This window comes from Guyanagaster necrorhizus, assembly GCF_019112545.1.
Source record: "Guyanagaster necrorhizus MCA 3950 unplaced genomic scaffold BT62scaffold_23, whole genome shotgun sequence".
Lineage (NCBI taxonomy): Eukaryota > Fungi > Basidiomycota > Agaricomycetes > Agaricales > Physalacriaceae > Guyanagaster > Guyanagaster necrorhizus.
Window position 1 is genome coordinate 382,575 of NW_025064902.1, and position 16,445 is coordinate 399,019.

General features: G+C 46.7%; 5 protein-coding genes across 5 annotated transcripts; 3 read left to right on the forward strand and 2 right to left on the reverse strand.

The window, feature by feature from the left end:
* Window positions 1–5,783: 5,783 nt before the first annotated feature.
* Window positions 5,784–6,133, forward strand: BT62DRAFT_1009216 (uncharacterized protein; the record flags this gene model as incomplete). Its single annotated transcript, XM_043177519.1, has 3 exons — window positions 5,784–5,864; window positions 5,919–5,969; window positions 6,026–6,133. 3 exons carry the CDS (start codon window positions 5,784–5,786, stop codon window positions 6,131–6,133), a joined length of 240 nt encoding a protein of 79 aa, XP_043036907.1.
* Window positions 6,134–8,183: 2,050 nt separating this feature from the next.
* BT62DRAFT_935025 (uncharacterized protein) lies at window positions 8,184–9,541 on the forward strand. Its single transcript, XM_043186840.1, has 6 exons — window positions 8,184–8,325; window positions 8,376–8,420; window positions 8,472–8,695; window positions 8,748–8,826; window positions 8,895–9,202; window positions 9,252–9,541. The coding sequence occupies exons 1-6, from the start codon at window positions 8,229–8,231 to the stop codon at window positions 9,474–9,476; spliced, it is 978 nt and encodes a 325-aa protein (XP_043036908.1). The 5' UTR covers window positions 8,184–8,228; the 3' UTR covers window positions 9,477–9,541.
* Window positions 9,542–11,057: 1,516 nt separating this feature from the next.
* BT62DRAFT_903480 (uncharacterized protein) lies at window positions 11,058–11,459 on the reverse strand (the record flags this gene model as incomplete). Its single annotated transcript, XM_043183530.1, has 1 exon — window positions 11,058–11,459. A coding segment is annotated over one exon (402 nt), but the record flags the coding sequence as incomplete, so codon positions are not given.
* A 991-nt stretch (window positions 11,460–12,450) lies between these two features.
* On the reverse strand, window positions 12,451–14,327 carry BT62DRAFT_329926 (uncharacterized protein). The gene is made up of 6 exons (XM_043180521.1): window positions 13,953–14,327; window positions 13,626–13,894; window positions 13,497–13,575; window positions 13,132–13,442; window positions 12,764–13,082; window positions 12,451–12,710 (listed from the first exon to the last, which is right to left on the reverse strand). The coding sequence occupies exons 1-5, from the start codon at window positions 14,044–14,046 to the stop codon at window positions 12,846–12,848; spliced, it is 990 nt and encodes a 329-aa protein (XP_043036910.1). The 5' UTR covers window positions 14,047–14,327; the 3' UTR covers window positions 12,451–12,710; window positions 12,764–12,845.
* A 1,349-nt stretch (window positions 14,328–15,676) lies between these two features.
* On the forward strand, window positions 15,677–16,387 carry BT62DRAFT_1009221 (uncharacterized protein; the record flags this gene model as incomplete). The annotated part of the gene is made up of 3 exons (XM_043177520.1): window positions 15,677–15,824; window positions 15,874–16,053; window positions 16,101–16,387. 3 exons carry the CDS (start codon window positions 15,677–15,679, stop codon window positions 16,385–16,387), a joined length of 615 nt encoding a protein of 204 aa, XP_043036911.1.
* Between the last annotated feature and the right edge of the window lie 58 nt (window positions 16,388–16,445).

Below are 16,445 nucleotides of genomic sequence, written 5' to 3' on the forward strand. Positions count from 1 at the left end.
CGGCTCGACATCTAATAAACAGTGCGAAAGCAAAACTCGAAGATCACACTCGCTACTGGTACCATTGAGTCGAGTCTCAGCTGGTGCACTATGTGCAGTACGATTCAGACAACAGATACCAATGATGCTCCCTGAGTACAGCAGTTGTGCTACAGTAGCTTGCAATCATCCCAACTTGAGCATCGTCTGACACTGGTCAGCACTAAATCTCTTTCCATGTAATTGGGAATCGACTGAATGAGATGATCCATAATGTCCAGATGCATTAAACTGTCCAGATTCTGGCAGTGTATGTTCTAACCTTGGTGCTAATACACTTCTTCACCCACCTATGCTTCATTTTTTCGTGCTGTAGCTACTCGCTGTCTTGTCGTACCTGGGACTGTGCTAAAAATTTTATGCTTGATGCGATGTGCCTGATAAGCCCTATCCTGACTACATCTTTAGACTTGGTTTCTGATTGTGCCAGTTCTGCTGCATTTGCTACTAGTACCTCTTTTTCCGATGCTTTGTACTTACAGCCATTTTTCATACAGCTTGACTGAGGGGTGTTTTTGATGGATGATGTCAATGAGTGCTAGCACTCAGACTTCATCATAAACTGAGTTTTGGGGACTGTGTGCATGCAAAAGTGGATCTGAGATCACCAAAATCTCCATAAACCAGCCCATAACCACTGTAAAATGTGTCTTCCAGTCCCCATAAGCCATGGGCTGGTCTCCTCAAGACATAGGTGCTCCTTGAAGCAGAGGTGGCTATCAGAGTGCTACCATCATTTTCCCATGAACCTGCTTATATACATCTATGGTGCTCTCTCATTCTGACACCATCTAGATGTCTTCCTTCAACTTCAAAATTGTTTCCCCCACTGACCTGACCAGTATGTCCTTTGATAGTGTTGGAGGATATCTGTACATTTCATCTTATCTTACTTTTCAATCACTCACTCTATTTACCTTATATATACTTACACCTCCTGTCGTTTTCTGATCACCTATATAGTCCAGCCATTCCTATCTGTATGCCTCAGTCACTTCACCCATGTTGTGCCCAACTGAGGTATGTATATCTCTACTGTGCTTATGACTATGATACTTACACTTGTTTGTAGATACTCACATATATTCTTCTGTCAATAGGTTATGAGGCTCTGTTGCCTATAACTACTCAGTCAAGAAGAATATGCAACATAATCTCAACTCAACTTACCACTTGAATTTATACCATACTACTACTCTCACCACTTTACACCACACCTCTAAATGATGTTGTCGATGTTGGGAATCACTATCCTCTCTGACATGAGTAGCCATTTCAACAGGAAGAACTACACCTCATGGAAACTCCAACTTACTGAGTTACTGAAGGGAAAAGGCCTATGAGGATACATTGCAGGAACTACTGTCTGTCCTGCCATCCCTGCCACCACTACCACATCCATGGCTATTACCACACCTCTTCCATCAGACCCTACTCTCATATACTCATCCTCTCCCTCATATGACAAGTGGATTTTTCATGATCAGCTTGTCCACTTGAACATTGTCCTCAATGTTCTCAACCCTATTGGTCTAGGGGTCAAGACCAACAGAACAGCAAAGGAATACTGGGACTCCATTGCTGCAGAACATGCAAAGAAAACAGATATGGCCCTTTTCAAGGCTGAGGCATTGCTGAATGCAGTGAAGTTTGATAGGAACAGTGACATCAATATTCACATTGCTGACTTGTGCATGAAACAATGAGCTGTGAATGACCTTCAAACCACAGCATTGAGTGATCAGGAGTTCAAGAGAATAATTATTTGCTCGATAACCCTGACTGATCACTGGATGCCTATCCTCTCAAGTTTATATGGCATGCCAACATCCTCTGATGTGTTTTCCCATCTTCAAACCCATGCTGCCACACTTCATGCAGTGGGTAAAGATCCTGCCAACTCCCAAGCACTTGCAGCTGGAGTTGGAACCTCTGTCATAGTATGTGGATGTCACAACCCAGATTGCAAGGCCTGTGATAAGACTAGGCACATCACTGAGAATTGTTATTGGCTGAAAGAGGAAAAAGAGGGATAATTTCCTGCCAACTTTGACCAACCTTGTTGTGCAAACCAGGCAATCTCAAACACCATGGCTGATACTATGAGGCATTTTGTACTTGCTGCATGTGCTACTACAGTGAAAGTTGATCATGATGATGATAGTATTGTAATTGAGGATGGCAGCACTGGTGAGAGGATATATGAGTAGAATGGTACTCATTTCTTCTGGCATTGGAATGAAACAGAGAGCAGCACTATGTTGATGTTGAAGGTTGAAGAAGACACAGACTTTGAAATGCCTCCTCTCACTGACATCAATGACTCTGATGATGAAGACATTGCTGGAGATGATGAGATACCTTCTGTCAAGAGTATAGATACCAGCAAGACCAACATCAAGAATGTAGGACACTTTACATGTGAGGCTGACCCTGCTATGACAGCCTTTGTCATGACTACATTCAAAGGCCATACTCCAGCCATCACTCTAACCTTCATGGATTCTGGCATGAATGACTACTTCAGGAATCATGATGACTTCACAGAGTATACACCAGTAGCCTTCCATACTGGCTCATCTGCAGTTGAGGAAAAGGAAATGTTTGAGATCCTGAGCCAGGGTACAGCAACAAAGGTCTTCAGACTGAATGAAAGAGATGTTAAGCTCACCTTCAAAAATGCCTTGCATTCACCTTCACTCACCACAAATCTCATCTCTGCAAGCATCTTAGACAAGGATGGGTTGTCAACTGTGTTCTCTGATGGCCATGCAGTTGTCCAGGATAAGTCTGATAAAGAGATCTTTGCTGAGCAAGGCTTGGATGGCATATATATGCTAGATGCTACACCCAGCCCTCAAGCTATGGCACCCTACTCATCAGCCCAGAATAGATTAGCTGAATGTGCCCTACACACCACTATAGAGGATACAAGAGCTCTACTAAGTGACTCTGGCCTCACTGACTGCTACTGGACTGAGGCTGCCTCTATATCAATCTTCACATGAAATCTTGTTCCTTCAAGTTGCCATCCTGGAGTGGTACCAGCAGAGGGTTTCTTGAAGCAATGACAGGACATGGGATTTTTATAAGTGTTCAGATCCACTTGCTGAGCAAAGAAACCTATAGCTGGTGGGGTTTTGGTAGATGGCAGAAGCAAACTCAATGATTGATCAAAGAAATGCACCTTTCTGGGATACTCAGGGTCCAATTACCATGTACTTGATCAATTGGGATATGTGTTCATGTCTTATGATGTCATCTTTGATGAAGGACCAGCACACTGAAGTGTGAGTGTGGGGGAGACAGAGGACAAACCTGCACTCACTACTTCTACTCATACTGAGATGCCTATGCTAACTGAGCCAACTGAGCCAATGCCAGATGCTTCCACAGAACCAACTCTTTGCTGATCAACATGCTTAATGCATCTCAGTGCTGATGCTGCTGAATCTCTGATGTCAAAGCAACAAGAGGCTGAGGCCCATATGAGCAGAAATGACTGGGCAACCAACAGCAAACAGCCACATGCTTCAATGGCTTCTGGTAATCCACCTGATCCATACATCCCATAAAATCATTAAGATGCACTGCATGTCAATGAAGAGTGATGGAAGGCAGCCATGGATGTGGAATACCAAATGCATATGATAAAGCATATGTGGGATCTAGTTGACAGATCAGTGGGTGTGAACATGATGGATTGTAAATGGGTCTATGGTATGAAATGGGATGGCGATGGTAACTGGATCAGAGACAAGGTGAAGCTCATTGGGAAAACCTATGAAGACCTTGGATACCATGCATCAAAGATAGACCCATGTGTATGCACCATTGGCAAACCTGGAGATGAGTATACCATCACAGATACTTACACTGATGATATGTGGGGAGCATTGTCAATTACAGAGGAGGCAAGCTGATGGAAGAAGAAATTAGAGGAGAAATGGGAGCTCACTGATATGGAGGAGAACTGTTACTTTCTGGGGATGAAGATTGAACAAGATCTTGAGGCTGGCACCATCACCTTCTCACAGTGCCCATATTGGGAGAATGTATTTCTGGACTTCAATCTTAGATATGTACAATCATGGACCACTCCTCTACCTGTTTGAATCATACTTGACAAGTCACAGTCTCCAAATACCCCAGCAGAGAAGGATGCTATGGAAAGATTCCCATACTGACAACTGCTAGACAATGTTATGTGGGGACAGCTTGCAACTCATCCCGACTTGTGCTTCCCTGTGAGCCTGCTCACTTGCTTTCAGTCTAACCCAGGGATAGAGCACTGGAAAGCATTAATACATGTCCTTGGGTACATAAAGGGGACAATGGACCTTGGTATCTCCTTCTTGCATGAGCAGCTGTTAACACCTGTTGGATTTGTAGATGCAGACTATGGGGGTTGTAGGGATACAACTTGTTTGATGTCTGGCTATGTCTTCACCATGGTGGGTGGTCTGATTTGCTGGTCTGATTTGCCGAAGCTCAAAGCATCAGGCTACCATTGCCCTGTCCACTGTTGAGGCTGAATACATTTCCCTTACTTGTGCAGTGCAACAGATGATGTGGATATTGTCTTGGATGGATGAGGTCCAACTACCTCAACCTCACTCCAGTGTATTGTATGGTGACAACCAGGGTGCTGTAGCATTAACAACAAACACATGGTCCCATCAGAAAGTCAAGCATATCTGCATTCAAGAACATTTCATTAGGGAGCTCGTGAAGGATGGCAAATTACATGTCAAGTTTGTTCAAGGGAATGCAAACCCTGCAGATATGTTCACCAAGCCCTTGCCTCATGATATGCACAATGGTTACCTCGAGATGCTCAACATTATCCCAGTAGATTGAATGGATATGGGGGAGTGTTGGAGGATATCCATATGTTTCATCTTATCTTACTTTTTGATCACTCACTCTATTTACCTTATATATACTTACACCTCCTGTTGTTTTCCGATCACCTATATAGTCCAGCCATTCCTATCTGTATGCCTCAGTCACTTCACCCACATTGTGCCCAACTGAGGTATGTATATCCCTACTGTGCTTATGACTATGATACTTACACTTGTTCATAGATACTCACATATATTCTTCTGTCAATAGATAGGGATGTTGCTCTCTGTAAGGAACACTTTTCTCTCAGATGCTCAGCTGAATGAGACTGTTGCGATTGCTGTTAGAACTTACGATACCAGTAGGTTATATCAGCTTATGATAATCTTGCGGGACGTTTATACATGACTTCCTTTTCAGTCCCTTCTATTCACGTGCAATGTCCTGTGGAGACAAAGCTCTTTATAATCCTTTTTTTTAGAGCTGTAACCCGTGCACTAGTCCAGGACGGCAAAATATGAATCGTTGTTTCCGATGGCAGGATCCTTGGAGTTCTAGGAGGCTTTGGACCCGGGAAATTCCTTTGGGCAACGTCAATTTACTGTTTCATACCCTGTTATTTGGATTGACTTTTTCTTTTATACCGCGTATCTAGGGAAGAACAGCGTGCCTTGAGGTTCAACGATACTTCTGCTAGGTTGACGTCAGAAACAAAGGATTGGTGGCAGAATATTGTACATATTTCATGTTGGGCGAAACTCGGCGCAAACTCAAGTCTATATAGTATGGGCCACATATCAAAGAATCCATGGACAACGCTCTAGGAGAAACTGTATCCACGTTCCTGCGAATATTAATGAAGCTGACGGCTGCTTAAAGGCAACCTCTACTATTGGATGACACCGCTCCTGGCGGTCGACCCACCCTACCCACGCCGTGGAATCGTGACTGCCATGTTCAAAGAAATGACCAGTCAGGTAGTTTGTAACATTGTAACTATCTTTCTCTCTGACCTTAGAAACTTCCTTCAGGCGATCCAAGATAAGACAATCATGGTCATTGGTGCAGACAATGATATCAATGTAGGTGGGACTATTCTCTCTGCAGAATCCCAGGCCTGTGTAACAAATATGTTTAGGTTCATGTTTATGAGAGTTTCGGGTTCGAACTGAAGGGTAAGACCGTTCTTGCGAGCTCTGTTAAGGGAGAAAGCTATCGGCTTTTCGCGCTGAAGAAGACTCCCTGAGTGTCGTGCGGAGATGTGGCTTTCAACGATGTCATAAACAATCAATATATACACTTCCATTCCGCTCAAATCTAGGATGAGTAGTCAAATGCAAGTTATATAAGCTGTTCCATTCTTCGTCCCAGCATTGGAGTCACAGGCACTTGTATAGAACGAGAAAAGCAAGCAATCCGGAAGTACATCAGGGAAAGAACGATACTCATCCACTACACCACAGGATCGCAATCCCGAAATATTTTGTCCCGAAGCTTTATGAAGCTCTCAAACGTGACAACAATGGCGGAGGAACGATTGTATCGATCGCATGTTGCTGGTGAGACTGCGCACCTTCCTTGTTATGACCAGTCACTTTGACCGGAGCGCATTTCACCAAAAATCCTCTTCTTCTTCCCCCTCCTCGTTATTTGTTCGTGCTTCCTACGACTTTGCCATCTTCATGGGAAGCCCCCAAAGATACTCATCATGCAGGCCAACATAGAAGGAGAGAAAGTCGGGCTTGTTTCGCCCCGTCGACAAGTTAGGCATCTCCCTTGCCATGCCGCGGTCCGACCCTGTGGCCGAGTTGGTCTGGCAAGTGCTCCAGCTCCGACAGGCAGTCGATGATGTCATTGCAGATATCCTTAGACGGTGGATAAATATCAGTCTCTCCTAGACAGGCGACGATATACCTTTTCGGTGGGATGAGGATGATATATGTAGGTAAATATCAGGCTTCCGCTTCTCTAAGTCAGCTAGAGTGAAGATGTATCTATCCATGACCGACTTTTTTAAGCCTCCAGCCTCTGGTAAGCCAGAATACTTTGTTGATGACCTCTTAAATCCCTAGACATATCTCATCCATTTCCCAATGTCGGGTGCGTCATCTGTCTGTGAACCAATAAGTGTTAGAGTGGCCTGTAAAAGCTGGATGCAGGAATTAGCCTTGTAGTAAAGAATCACGTGGAATAAATTCACCTAAATAATCTAACGAAGAAGATGAGCTAAAGAGATGACTCGACTGCTACGATTCGACAGCAATTCGTTTTGAGTACTAGAAACTTTGAAAATTGGGAATCTACGACGCGAGAGCTCGTAGTATATGATAGTGGGATAATCGGAGAGTTGTACGGCGAAACAAAAGGGAAAATAAACGGAGATGACGACGAAAGCGAGGTGGCTAAGTGGCAGTAATATGATTGTCCAGGGTTCAGGTCGCGTTGAGATCACATGATCGATCTTGCAAATTTCGGTCCCGCGACCACGATTGTAATCCCGCCCACACATACTCCCTCCGCTCCTCAAGCAGCTTAACCGGAATATATACTTTACATTCACTGAATGACTTCTCCCCATACGTATCCCTGAGTCATTCTTACGAGACCCCCTTTCAAAATCGGGCGACGATGGCTAGACAACGCTTGCACTAGTGCGAAACACTAGGATAGTAAAAACACCGTTTATAGATTACCGGATGCGCGAAATGAAGCTCTCACTGTCACGCGCTCCAATGATGCCGATGGTGTAGGGAAAAGGGTGACAACTGCGGATGTTGCAACCGTTTCATTTATCTTTCGCTGGAATGCTGGGAAGAAACCGGGTTCGATACCGCAGTAGAGACTGTAGCTCGTGAGTGTGTGCCTCGATTGACAATGATTCACAGCATTAATACATCACCCCCCTTCTCGGCCTATTAGACGTATTCTTCTGGCGGTAGCTACTGACAAAACGCAACAGCTCCTAACATCACATCTGTGATGTCAAGATATTATATGTCTATTTATGAAGTGACGTGGGATGAATGGTGTTCTTGCTCTCGTTCGAGCGTCTCATATCCAGGCGGTAAGTGCACTCGACCCTCATCCATACCCATAAGTTGCTGAAACTCGCTAGAAAATGGCTTAGGGCGAAAGAATATGATTCTGTGCTACGATTTAGGTAGGCCATCTTGATGGACAGTTCAGCATCATGTTGGTTTCCTTGAAACTATACTCCGCCATCATTTTAACATGATACAGCGTGGTCCTCTTCTATATATAACGCGCCGTATAAAACGTTCTCTAACACGGTACATCGGACTTCTCTTTTCTAGGACATTGACATTAACTTTCGCTATTTCATGAGTTCATCCGCGGACGCAATACTCCCTGAGATGGTGCTTCAAGGATGGCTCGACGCCAATTTCAATTCTCACCTTCTTGCATATTTCGCTCATGGTCAGACGTCAAGATCAAACATCTCTGAACCTGTCCTAACCGTTGAAAAGGTGTTTATACGGGCATTTTTGGAATGTCAATATGGCTACTACTAGGTATGAACATTGACTCAGCTCGTCAACCTGTCTTAAACCTTTTCCCCTCAGTTAACAGCGTCTCCAGGGCACGAATATACATGGGATGTATAATCACGGCTCTATACATCTTTGCCACGATCGCTGCCATTGCCTTATGGATCGATTTTAGCGACGCTTTTGTCATTGGAACATCTTTCCAGGCGCGATACGATTTGATGTCTTCATCTGTGTTGTTGGAAACTATGAGTGATATAGTAGAAGCACTGAACCTTCTAATTGCAGACTGCATTATGGTGTGGCTTTTTACTTCTACCGGAATTACTGCTCTTAATGGTCGCCTTTTAGATCTGGCGTTGTTGGGTTGTATGGGGACACGATTGGAAAGTAGTGATCACTCCGATTTTCTTCGTCATCATCGAAATAGGTATGCTGCTTACGCCGCTTGTGGCTTCATCGATGTCATCCTGCAAGCACTTGCCTTTTTTTTTGCAGCCTGCGGATGCATACTTTTAGTTCATCAGACCAAGGACGACGTTATTACGATAGCCTGGGCTCTACCCACCATGGCTATGACCTTAGGAACCAACATTCTATGCACCGGTCTGATTGTCGGACGTATTATTCATGTTGCTAGAGGACATCGTGGCGTTATGGGCGGCATCCGGACTTATCGTGGTGTTATTGAGATTCTCGTAGAATCGGCCGCACTGTATTCTTTGATCTACATGGCCCTGATGATACTCTACCCTCTCGAGGGTTATGGATACACATATGCCCAGCGGTTGACTTATCCTATCACTGTGGGTCTTTCTACTTCAATTCGCATCATTTTTGCCTAACAAGCCTCAGGGTATCGCACCTACCTTGATCATCGCCCGCGTTGCCTCGGGACAAGCCCGTCCCGTAGAGTCTTCACATGAAACTCAATCTTCCTTACACTTTCAGGCATCTCGTGGAAGCACTACTGAAGCAGAGATGGACGACGTAGAGGAGGATATGATGCAAGGAAATATGGAAGGAACTACGCTCATTACAGGACGACTCGAGCTATCTGGTTCGGTCGAAGAAGTCTGAAGCCGTGAGAGAGGGATTATGTCGACTTATCTTCGTGTCTAGATTGTCAATATTTTTTGCCTTGTCAAAATAAAGCATTCTTTTTGCTACTGAACACGACATATTGTGCATGTTGAACTCCCTCTTCACGTTTTTAAAGTTTTTTTTCTGTTCGTCAGGATCCTTATTAGGATAGGGGAGCTGAACACAGATGACTAGATATATTCAAGTCCAAGAAGAAACAATCCATGACAATGAAAAGCAGCGGGCGGCATGGGATTGAGATCCTCCAAAACACGAAGTTTGTTGACCCCAAAACGATGCTCCTAAAACATTAAAGTCGTGCTCAAAATTCAGGTTTGTTAAAAATGTTCATCTTTCCGGTGTGAATAAGCTTCCATCCTCTGTCAGGTCTGTCCATTAACTGGTCCGTCGTACACACGAAAAGATTCGGCAACAACAGAGAATGCCAGTGGGTTTACATTCCACCAAACAGAACATAAGTGAGCAGATGTTAGATAAATAATATATGCCAAAGTACTTGTATTATGTTACACATTGATAATATATTGCATCGTATTCTACTTTGGGACGGAATGCCCTTTTCTCTAATCATGCAGAAATGTCACCTATCACAGGCTTCAGGTCGCTAAAAGTCGACGTCGTCCAGAGATGAACGCTATTCGGCCACCCAGGAGGCAAAAACGCCGTCGACCTCTGGTCATACGAATATTCCACATGCTCGATATGCTCACCGAGCTGCTCCTCGTCGTCCGCGATCATATCGACAAACGTATTGTCAGGGAACGGCGAAGGGACAGTCGCCTCTGGCGAATCCGTCTGTGGAACGAGAAGTTGCTTTACCTCCACTCTCTCCAGCGGGCTCCCCCGCTGCTTCCTCTCCCTCGCTAGCTCGCTGATATAGAACGCCTGGATCGCCCCTGGCGGTCCCTCGATAGACAACGATCGGAGCAGAGGACACACCACCACCTGTCCCTTCGCCACCTTGCCATTGCCATTGTCCGGTTTAAGAGGCCCGAGAATGACCCTCGACGACGTCCATAACGTAGTGGGTGGCTGAATGCAAAGGTCGACGAGGCTGGGCAAGTGCTGGAACGTATCGCGCCACAGCGCTGTCGTCATCGCGGGGTTAGTGAGCTGGTCTTGAATACAGAAGGTGCGGACTTCGGATAGAGGGAACGTGGAGGGAATCTTTTCGTAATGGTCATGGGAGAAGATGCCGTGAGTGTAGAGAACGCCCTTGGTGAGTGCGACGATTGTGTACATCGTGGAAGGCATGCATGAGAGGCGCCATTCGGTGATGTGGTCGAGGTTCTTCAAGTTGGAGTGGTCTGAGGGGAGGAGCCGGGATAAGTCCCCGTTCATATTTCCGCCCGCAGGATCGTCGCTCTGCGTGAGATCCGTCCAGAGATACATGCTCGTATGTGATGGGAGGGATAGATACGAGAGCAGTCGTTTCACGTGAGTCAGATCGCTGAGCTTTCCCCAGTGTAGCTCTCGGAGTGAACTAAGCTCGACGAGCCGATCCGGAGGAGGCGCTGGAACGTCTTCCTCTTCCGTGCGAGAGGGTCCGGCGGAAACCATCGCAAGCACCTCCAAGGCGGGACATGCTTCAAGAAAATCGAGAAACTGTGAAGTAGTAGGACGGGAGGATTGTGGTACGGGCTGATGATGGAAGCAGACGTGCGTAAGAGAGGTGAAGTAACCACTGGGCCAGGTCGAGAAGTACTCGAGACACAGCTTCCGTAATTTCGGCATATGTCCGTTAAACAGCGCCGGAAGATGACTCCCTGCATCAACGGTACCGAGCGTGTCAATAGTCAAACTGACAAGCTCTGGAGCAGCTCCCGAAGCCGAAAGCGTCTCAAATACGATCGGCGTCGAAGTTTTCCACTCGGACAACCGCAAATGTAGCTCGCGCACCCTATGAATGTGGGGCGATAAGAGCTCGAGATCCTCGCGAGAGAAATCTGCCTTGCGCATGCCAAAGAAGACAGATAGCGGCGCGAGAGAGGAACGAGAGAGGAATGTGCCGGGAATGATGTAGTTATCGACGGTGGACCATAGGGTTGGGGTCGTATCTATGACTATTCGCCAATGCTTGCACACGTCGCGGAGGGAAAGCCACTCCCGGCTCCGCCGGTCGTAGACGTTGTTTTCGGGGACAGGAAGGAAAGAAGAGAGGTATTGCTGTGTCTCCCGGAATATGGCAATGAGAAGCTCGGTAGGAAGTTTGTTAATCGCTTGCAAGGCATTCCGAGCGCTTCTGACTTGTGCCGTTATTGAGATGAGCTTCGTTTCTAAGTCGTCCAGCTAGGTTGCAACGTACAGTCAGAAGGCGATAGACGTTGAATTCAGTTATTACTCACATCCGATGAACACAATTCCTCCGGACTACAGAACACAAGGATGAACATTCTGTATTTAGTAAAAATAAGCGCCCAAGAGAAAAAAACCCTTACCTCTGTCGAATTCGATATGACAACAGGTCCACCAGTTGCCGTGCACTACGAGTGACAGCAGATGGCCCAAATACGAGATATATCACGACGGCACAGAGCACTGTGAAGAGATGGCTCGAATCGAACATGGGTGACGAAGAACAAGCTGGGTTAGTCCCAGTTTGGCAATGAACGCTCCGGTCTATTAATTTCGGCAGCTATTTTTAAAACATGAGCCTGCAGCACGGGACACGCGTGGCAGGAGATAGGAAACTTTTAGGGTTCGTGCCTCAGGCTCGGTTACGAGAGTGGTACCCCTGACTTCAGAAGTATCCCACACCGTTAGCTAGGCGTGTCTGGCTAGGTGTATTAATGGGAACCGCTGTGAACCAAATATGTAGCCAACAGCGCCGAAAAGAGAGTGTGCAGGGCTCCACAACGCAAAATCCCTTGTAGTTCTGATTCCCGTCGTCCAAAGATCAATCCGGAAGATTTACTTGGATCATCAACCTGCATAGTAGTAATCCAGCGCAGATTCGCAAAGGCACTCGTCGACGGCTCCGCAGCACCACCCTAACGACAGTGATCAATCTTATCATTGCTTCATTTTTCGACTGCGCAATTTAGGAACGGCTGATGTCGGCATGCTAACAGATACCCGGGACCAAGAGAGGTGCATAGCCTGGAACCAGTCCTTTTCCAGGACCTGAGCTGTATTACGAGGACCATCGTTAACGTACATTTCAAGACCAGAAGTTCACTACATCCGATTCGCAAGAATAAAAATCCACCACTAGATAGACATTATGAGATCAATTTTTCAGAACAGAGCAGCTGCACACTCACCAAGAAAAGAAAGGACCTGAATCGATCAGCTCGTCCTGAAATCCGTGGGCGGGGTACATGGTCATCGCCAAGCCCCTAGTACCTACTCTCTGGCACTCGGTACTTGTTCAGGTTCCAGCACGCTTAATCGCTCCCGGCCCTTGCCTTTGACAGAAGTCGACCTACCACGGTCCCGTTGTACCGTGTGATCCTCGGTTGTGGTTGTGGAGCGCGCGTGAGATACATCAGTAAAGCCCAAAGATGGAGGTCCATGCCAAGACTCTTCGGGCCGGGCCTGTCCTGAAGCAACTCGGGCGATAATCAGCGTAGGTGCTATACCCTAATAACTCGTCAAACCAACAGCACGAAACGGAAACGAGGAGCTTTACAGTGATAGGGTAAACCAGCATCTGGGTGTACATGTACCCATTGCCACTGAGAGGGTAGCATACCATAAGCAGCAGGTAACTGATCGAATACAGCGCAGCGGATTCCACGAGAATCTCTATCACGTCGCGATACGTTCCAAGACCCACGCCGCGTTGTTGTCTTGTCACACGGACAATTCGCGTGACAATCAGAGTTGTGCACAAGATGTTTGTTCCCAATGTCGTGGCAATGGTGGCCACAGCCCATTTGGTTACAACATCGTCACCCGACGACGACGTATACTGATGAACGACGAGTTTGATTCTGCAAACTGAAAGTAAAAACGGTCAGAGCCTGTCTGAAAGACGAAGAGAGATCAATGTACATATCTCGCATACAATGAATAGGATGGGTAAAATCACTATTTTCCAGCTTTGACCCCATACAACCCAGCACCGCCAGATCTACGGAAAGGACATGAAAAGCCGCATGGGAAGAGGAAGACAGCACGTACTATCGTACAACTGGCGACGAGAATATTCAAAGCCGAAGCTACGGCGCTCATAATCTTTGAAGACAAGGGAGTGTCTATGAGATCATATCGGGACTGGACAGATGTCCCATAGACAAGAGCGATGCGCAGTTCAATCCATGAGACGGCAATCTGGATCGTGCAAAGGATGTACAAGGCTGTGATCAGGAATCCCATGTAAATCCGAGCCTTGCAGATGCAGTTGGTAGCTAAGCAATGCACGGACATTGCATAGAGGCCGGTATAGATACCTGTTGGTGAGCCATAGTTAGTAACACTTCAAAAAAGCATTTGTTCAGAACGACGGACCGTGGATGAAGAACCCACATATATAGGAATTAAGAGTTCCATCGAGATAGACCTGCATCTCTTCCTCGGAAAGATAGATGTCCATGAAAGACATGTCGACGCGGTCGCAAGAAGGTAGAAGGGAAGATACCCGCTGTCGAATATAACAAAGACCTTATATGCGAAGCACCATCCGGCGCGCCGGCAGTGCTGACGATGGGAGAATTTGAAAAAAAAAAAAAAAAAAGGCTGGCTGTCGCAAGCTGATCATCGTGATGAGTCTTTGAAGAACGAATAGCTAATAACATGGGGAAAAAATCAACGATGATGCCAGACAGGTCGCCTCGAAGTCACGGGTGCCAGTGAGCCAGGATCTTGCGGCTGGGGAGTGTTCAGACCCAAAGGCTGCCAGTGGAGTCAATATGAGCCGTCGGAAGTAGAGCGAGGTTTCTTACAGAAATGGTGGTGGTCCACATAGCGGGAACACACAAAAGGACATATGATCATCTTGACATCGCAGCTTAAATTGATAGGCCTTGCTGTTACAAGATGACATCGCGTATACGGGCCGTATATATATGCGTAGTGGTACAGGCCTCGAGGCTGGACGACAAATTAATATTGGAGCCAGCCAATCAACGCCGCGTTGCCTAACGCATGCTCCAGTGATATAAGAGCATTTATCTGTTGACCACCACCAGCTATTAGACTTTGGTATACCGAAGACACTCGTACTCACAAACGGTCGGTTTCCGACAGTAGAATTCAGCCACCGGTGCGCACTAAACATGCCTGGACCGCCTCTCTGACCAGTGGCGGAAGTGCATAGGACTGTCTCGGACCGGTGGCTGACAGCCAACGTCGAGTGTCGCACTGAGTCGCTCGTCTCCGCTCAATGAACACCAGCCTCCCAACGTCTTTGTCACGGTGAAACTGGTTTCAGCACAGGATGGGTACGCTATGTTGTTCATCTGCTTTGGCGGGTATACAAGCTTAATTTATTCTTGCCGTGGTCCATTGCAGGGCACATGGTGGATTCAGAGACGTGGGCGCGTGTGAAGACATTAAAGGCACCAGACGCTGTATGATGATATCCCAGACCGCATCCATTTTCATTGAGGAGGGCAGTTCTGCACCTCCCGCAGTATGGAAAGGCGATAATTATTGGCCTAGGACCTCCTATCGGTGCCAGAACGAAAAGACAGCTATGCGCCTGCTATTCCACATGTAAGTAAACGGACATTATGCATCAGTAGATGAACTGAGCGCACCTTGACCCAGCATACCAGTTTCAAGCTTGTTCAATCCACTGCTGACGGTATCGAGGACGATGCGCTCCAATGTCGTACATGTAGAGGTTCCAAATTTAAATTACTAGTCCCGGGGAAGGACTTTAGGCGTGCTCGAAATCTTTGGAAGACATCTGGTGGCACAGAAGAGTAGTACGAGTGAACGACGAAAAAGAGATGGATCGAGGGTCAGAGCAAGAAATGGAGTGTGGGAAAATGTAGATTTCAGTCTTCACCGCTACCACCATCTTCGTCCATGCATCGTTCAACCGACCTGCGACAATGGGAATATCAGCGCCGTAGTACGCCATACCTGTGCTGTATCTTGGCATAGCGAATCTTTGGAGACGTCGACCCGTTTTCCTGCCAATCCTGTCTCCTCACCAAATCAACGGACCCAAGACCGTAGCCAAGTGTATCTGAGACGACACCAGTAATAGGATCTAAAATGACGGAATGCAATACGTCGCCTCGCATCCAGCATCCCAGCGGAAAAATCACAGTATACCGGCGACGGCGCGGCTGGACGACTCGGAAGCAGAAGTGGGGATGTCCTTAGCGTTGGACAATGGCGCATATATCTACACTCCGGCACATTATACTGGTGCGTTTAGCTTTATCGCGATTAAGAACGTCCTGCTGACACAGAATAGTGGTATCGCGGACCTCTTTCCTCTGCCTACCGGAGGCGTGCACCCTACCATTGAGCAAGGAGAAAGGTTTTTCCAGCGATGAAGATGTCCTGGACGCCGCCCCATCGTTATACTCCTCGATTCGCGCTCTCAATATGATCGATGCTCGCTTACCTGACATTGGAATAGTGACCATCGATGGTCGATAATCTGACCCTTTGCTTCATCCATCAACGGAGCCTCGCCAGACTGTGGTTCGGGTCTAAACTTCTCAATGGCACCTGAACGTGGCCCGATACTCAATCTCCCGGTTACACATCGAGTCTCCCGCATATATGCGCGTCAGGCAAGCTATCGCCGGCTATCCGGAAATTTGCATCCTCGAATAGACCATGCGACTCGAGTGATGTTGAGCGAGGCAATGTTATCGGCTCTCAAGCGGTCGCCTGACATCGGGACGACATTGGTAGACCACCGGCACGGGCGACGATTTGAAGGAGAGAGATGTTCACTTTTGGACTTGCAGGAGGAATAATTGACAGCGCTTTTTTTTTTTAATTGCGCATAGCCATAACATTAATATCGGTCTCAGA